The sequence below is a fragment of the Cyprinodon variegatus genome, unplaced genomic scaffold (assembly GCF_000732505.1).
Source record: "Cyprinodon variegatus isolate N-32 unplaced genomic scaffold, C_variegatus-1.0 Scaffold719, whole genome shotgun sequence".
Lineage (NCBI taxonomy): Eukaryota > Metazoa > Chordata > Actinopteri > Cyprinodontiformes > Cyprinodontidae > Cyprinodon > Cyprinodon variegatus.
The window spans coordinates 365,525-371,766 of NW_015151172.1; the positions used below are offsets into that span (position 1 = coordinate 365,525).

At 42.2% G+C, this 6,242-nt stretch overlaps 1 protein-coding gene across 2 annotated transcripts in view; it reads right to left on the reverse strand.

The window, feature by feature from the left end:
• The window catches only part of LOC107097740 (protein TANC2-like), a 45,590-nt gene extending 40,896 nt beyond the window's left edge, over positions 1-4,694 (reverse strand). The window contains exon 1 of one of the 2 annotated variants that reach the window (XM_015395017.1): positions 3,912-4,694. In XM_015395017.1, the coding sequence (XP_015250503.1) occupies positions 3,912-4,176 (265 nt within the window). In that variant the 5' untranslated portion in view covers positions 4,177-4,694. The remainder of the gene's footprint in view (positions 1-3,911) is intronic. The other variant, XM_015395018.1, reaches the window with a different exon arrangement.
• Positions 4,695-6,242: the final 1,548 nt, after the last annotated feature.

A 6,242-nucleotide genomic window follows, 5' to 3' on the forward strand; every position in this document is an offset into this window, starting at 1 on the left:
TATATATATATATATATATTTGTGTGTGTATTTTTAAGCCATGCCAGAATGAATGAATGGTTGAAGACTAAATTTGACTTTTGATCCAATACCAAAAACAGCCAGAAGATGGTAAAAGTGCATCTATATCTAGTGTGTATGGGATGTCGTGTTTGGTGATGAAAGTACACACCCTTATTTTTAACTTTCATACAGGGTCAGTTATTAACGCTGGTACATCAGCTGTTACCGCAGGCCCCAGCAAACTTGTAGTGTGCACGGCCGCACTAACAGCAGCTGATGACCAGAGTCTAATTCATGTTTGCTTAGCTCCTTTTCACCGCTGGATGCGTAAATGAGCTTCCTGGAGCACAGCGTGCCAAAGTTCAGGAACTACATTGTGCCCACTCCATGCAATTCCGTTCTCTCTATCGTCCTTCTCTCCAAACACAAAGTTTTATTTATTTATTTTTGACTTTTAACACGTCTCTCCGTTGAATGAAGTCGTAAATGGCGTGTAGAACTTCAGCACCGCACCACAATCTATTCAGCGACTTAAGCAAGAAACGAGAGGAGGAGGTACACGCCTTCCTAAGACACGCCCCCTTCTTCTTCTGTTTGGCTAATAGTGTTAGTTGCAGAGCGCTCCTTTGCTACCATTGCCTGACAAACGCAAGAGGGATTTCCATTTTCTTTTTTAAAATTTATTTAACGTCAATTTATTTTCGACGGGACGGAATACTTTAATCCATGCCAATCCTTAGAAAACTTTTGTACTCACTTTCCTTCAGCACTAACTCATCCCACGTCAGTCTCTTCTGTCCAGTACCTTCTTTCTATGGCTTTTTGAGACTAGGAGAATTCACTTCACCTAATAGTCACTTCAATCCATCCAAAGGTTTGTCACTTCCAGACCTTCATTTTAATCTAGACCATTACAAATTATTCTTGCAACACACTGAAGGGAGAGGCTCCTGCCCTATTTCCGTCACTCAAAGAGATGACCCATTCTGCTCTTTACATGCCATGTTTAAATTTGTTCAAAAAGCCACCGAATTTTCCCGCATTCAAAGCTCTTTTTATTACACCTGAGCGTTCTCCCATGTCAGCACACATTTCAGAAAACTGTTGGATCCTGTGGCCTTCCTTCTAGTCGTTATTCCAGCCATTCATTCAGTATAGGAGCAGCCAGAACAGCAGCTGTTCGTCTCTGTTGCTTCTCTCCAGCAACTGGGCCGATGGTCATCATCAGCCTCATATATCGGACCTGAGCATTTATCCATCCTATCTCCTCAACGATCTCTCAGCGTTTAAGGGTAAGCTAAATGCAAATACTGGTGGTGGCTTCGAAACTTATTCACATCTTTCACCAGATCCCTGTATGTTTGATTCTCTCGAATTGTGTTTAATAACCCATCCTCACATCACACTCCTGTAACTCCTTAGATGGTTGATCACATCAGGTTTTTTCTCTCATCTTCTATCTTCTATTCCCTCTTTGATCCCATCATTCATCTCAGTTTTCCTTCTATGAAACTTTTTGTAGGCCTTTGCAGCAACTGCCCTCTTTTGGTGGGCCTTCATGGCACATATCCTCTATTACTTATCCTGCTGTTCTATGTTTCTAAGCTTTAAACTCAAGGCTCTGCCTTCCGAGCATGCTGATGTATTGGCCTCAACCTCTGCAGTTTTTTGGGGGAAAACATCCCTGTTCTTATACCCCTGCTTATGCATATCAAAGCAAAGATCAACGGTAATGTTTCTTGCCGAGGTCTGAGCACCAAAGACTAAATTAATTGTATTAATAAAATTCTTATGATTTTCTTTCCGTGTGAGTTTTTCAGATTGAAATGAAGCCTAGACGGAAGTTCAACTGAAAAAAACGGAATAACTTGTCCGCTTTCGGCAGAAGCCAATCAGCTTTAAACCACACCTCCACAAAGCTCAATCAGCATCTCCAAATCCAGAACCCACTCTGCCACCCAGCCAAAGCGCAGTCAGTGGTTGCACTATGTCAAACTTTGGTTCAGATGAAACCAATTCAACCCAACTCTATCCCCTTCTCTACCATCGTAGCTAAAGCTTCATCTGACTTTTCCACGGTGCTTCTTGTACTTCGTCCCCATCAGAGCTCAATTCCTCCTGGACTCTTACTGCATTCCCAGTCACATCTCAACCAGTCCGGCAGAAGACCGCCATGTTGAGCCTGGTTCAAACAGAGGTTTCTTTCCAAAGGGAAGTTTTTCCTCTTCATTGTTCTGTTCATTCTTGCTCATCATGGACAGGTTCATGCAACCTGTGTTTCTGAATATTCCCAGGTCCCTGAGTGAAGCAGTAGTATCAGCTCATGCAGTCTACTGTATCTCACCAATAGAGCTCAAGAATCAGGGTAAGAAGAGAGGCAGGTGAAGTGATGCACCCACCATGCCTAGTGTCTACTGTACAAGCCTGTAGGGGCGGTGTTATGATCTGGGGTTGCTGCAGTTGGTCAGGTCTAGGTTCAGCAACAGTATGTGCTCAAACAATGAGGTCAACTGACTACCTGAATATACTGAATGACCAGGTTATTCCATCAATGGACTTTTTCTTCCCTAGTGGCACAGGCATATTCCAAGATGACAATGCCAGGATTCATCGGGCTCATATTGTGAAAGACTGGTTCAGGGAGCATGACTCATCATTTTCACACATGGATTGGCCACCACAGAGTCCAGACCTCAACCCCATTGAGAATCTTTGGGATGTGCTAGAGAGGGCTTTGCGCAGCGGTCAGACTCTACCATCATCAATGCAAGATCTTGGTGAAAAATGAATGCAACACTGGATGGAAATAAATCTTTTGACATTGCAGAAGCTTATCGAAACAATGCCACAGCGAATGCGTGCCGTAATCAAAGATAAAGGCGGTCCAACAAAGTATTAGAGTGAGTGACCTTTTTTTTTGGTGGCGACTTTTTTTTGGCCAGGCAGTGTATAAAGTGCTGTAATGGAATAAGCAAAACAAATCTGCTCTCTTATATCCCTTTCCCAAAGAGGCTTCAAACTCAATGGTGATAGCAATAGCACACACAGAATCTGTATTTAAAGGGAGGTTGTCTACAACAGTCTGTGCGGGACAGACTCAGTTCATCTACAGACTATGTTCTTGGGGTATATGATGGATAAGAAGCTGGTCATCTCATCATGAATGTCAATAAAACAGCCAAGATGTTTGTCAGTTTCTCTATTGTCATCATGAGAAATGATGTGGTAGAGGTAGAGCAGTACAAATAACTCAGAATTTACACCAGGCTCATCTGGAGGCATAACTGTGAAGCTGTCTACAAGAAAACTGAAAACACTTCTTAAGGAGGCTTAGATCTTTCATTGTTTGCTGCATAGCTTCAATAAGTCTGCTGGGAAACAGCAAATTAATTCAATGAGTGTAACAAGCTAATAAAAAGGCCTGCTGTCCTCTGAATAAAAGGAAGCAACAACTGGTCATTGGTTCATGGCAATCTATGAGTCAGTGCTTTGTAGTTCTGCCTTTGCTGCAACTCTAGCTGCACGACTGCATGTTGGCAATTATTTGCATAAATGAGATCAAATGACATCAGTCGTTTCCCACAGGCAGACATCTAAAGGTGCAACCTTAAAAGGCAGTTTCCAATATTCTTTAGATGGTTTAGACTATATATGATGATTAACTTTTAATAATTCCCCAGCTACTTTTATTTAAATTCTTCCAATTTATGAAAGTCTGATGGTAAGGCATTTATAAACCTGAGGAGAAACTTTGGATCACCTCCTAACCTCTAACAAAAGGCTCTGAAAACTAATTCAATTAAATATTTTAAAAATGTTTGTCATTCTTCAGAAACTAGAACTGTTCAGATCTTTTTGGGCTGCATGATAAATCAAGAGCTTATGCTCAGAGAGACCCGTAGCCTCACCTTGCTCATGTTTTCCCCCTTGGTTCTCTGCTCCATCCACTGGACAGTCTCTCCATTTCTGACACAACTGTGTGTTCCTCTCCTGAGACTGGCAACAGCACCAGTGAATCAGTAAGCTGTGCAGGAGAGACGATGCAGACACATCTCTACCACATCTGCCGCTGTTCAGCAGCCCCCATGGCTGTTGTGCGGAGGACCTCCTGTTTCGGGACCACTTGCTCCTAGAGTTGGTCCAGGCTTTAGCAATCGCAGCTGAGCATTCCATGTTGGTCAAAAAAAAGAACAGATCTGAGAGTATCTGCTGATATCACCTTTGTCCAGACCTCTTATTTCAAATTTACACATAAAGGATTTGAGGTATAAGTTAAGAGCCAAGAGAAAGAAAGAATTCTTCTTCAGAAAAAAAACAAGATCCTCAGAGGAAAATAAGTGTTGCTGCAGGATTCCAGGGAGAGCAACACACGTTCTTTATTATGAAAGCTGTATCCACAAAGACAAAAGAAGAATTTTAAACCTGACCCAACTCAGCAGATTTGAATGATGCAATCCTTCACTCTTCATGCTTTTAGTTTAGCAGAGAAGCCACACTTTGTTTTCAAAGCTAAACCACAGCTGAGAAAAACGGCAGCTAAAGCACTACGGTAAAAAAACAAAAAAAAACAATTTTGCTTTAAATAATGCTACGGCTGAAGATCAAGAAAGGATTTCAAGTTTTGTTGAAATGTTGCTTTTCGTAGCAAAACCTCTGTATGTGCTCCGAAAGACGATCTCCTTTAACTCAGCTCACTGCAAATTAAAACCTCCCCTCCTCCAACAGAAAAGGGTGGAGCATGCACGCACTGAAGGTCTGCAAAATGAGTTCAACTAGAAGTAATCTGTCTTACACAGAGAAGTACGGCGAGAGTTAGGGGACAACTGTCTACTAATAGTTTAAAAAGGAGAAAAAATCCCCTGCAGAGAGGGAATGGTTGATCAAAGTTTAGCAAAGCACATACATGGACTTTTAAAAGAAATGTTACATCAGTAAATTACAGGGTACAACAATAGAGCTGCCTCCTATACTTATGTTTTTCTGCTTCAACAAAGAATGCATGCTTGTGGGAGCAGAAGTGTGGATCCAGGATCATTTAATAAAACCATGAACTGACAGCCATAGATTATTTTTAGACGTTAGTGTCTGGATTGAACAGCGTTTCCACTCAACCTCTCTGTCCGGTGAAGGACATCTGAGAATGGTTCCCTAATTGGTTGATTGATGTTGCTAAACCTGAGTTGCATAGTCACAAAACACAGGTCAGGTCACTTAAGGTCAGAAGCTGCTGATTAGATGGTACCAGCTGTTCTCCCTGTGCCCCCCCCCCCTCTAATGTTGTGCCAGTTCATAGTTAAAAAGAACAAGTTCATAGTTAAAGGGGGAACACTGTTTTTTTTTTTACATTGGCCCCTTGATTTTACGTTATTACATCATGTTCTACTCACCCATATGAGTTTTGTGTCATTTGGAGTTTCCAAGTAACGTCTTCCTATGGGCAACAACTTGAAGGCACAAACTAAACTGTATAATTAATTCTGTATAATTTATTCTTTATGGTACGCCAGCATTCATAATATCTAGGCGAATCTCTGCCCCCAGACATCCGTGGTTATATCTTTTATATCTATATCTTTTAAAAACAAAGCAGCGTGTGTATGACGTCATCCGCGCGCCGGACTGGAGTTGTAACAGGCAGCCCGGGCCACAGGCGGCTACGCTCTACTCCTTCTATTCATTCTAGCTAATCTGAATCGTTCAATTCCATTTGGAGATCGAGATCATCTGTGGTAGCAGCACTAGACATCTTCCAGGCATGTGAGGAAAACTAGCAGCAGTTCAGCGAACAGGATGAAGGAATGGTAGCCGGTAGCTTGGTTTTAAAAAAATATAAAAAATATAACCGCAGATTTCTGGGGGACAGTGATTGTGACCACCGCACCACCAGGAGGTGGACCCCTGAGATGGAAAGTGCCCTGAGGGACTGCTTTAATACCACAAACTGGGATGTGCCGATTGATTGCATGGTGAGGACATCGAGGGAATAATCTGACGGACTATCTGAACTTCTGCACTAACCTGGTCACACCTGTCTGCTACTACCCAAATAACAAGCCTTGGTTAACGACAGAAGTCAAAGCTGTCCTAAACAGGAAAAAGGCTGCCTTCATGAGCAGAAACAATGAAGGCAGCACCACAGGAAGTAAAACACTGTGTGAGGGAAGCCAAAGACATCTACAAGAGAAAAGTGGAGAAGAAACTGAGGGAGAATAACATGAGAGCCGTCTGGGGATGTGTGA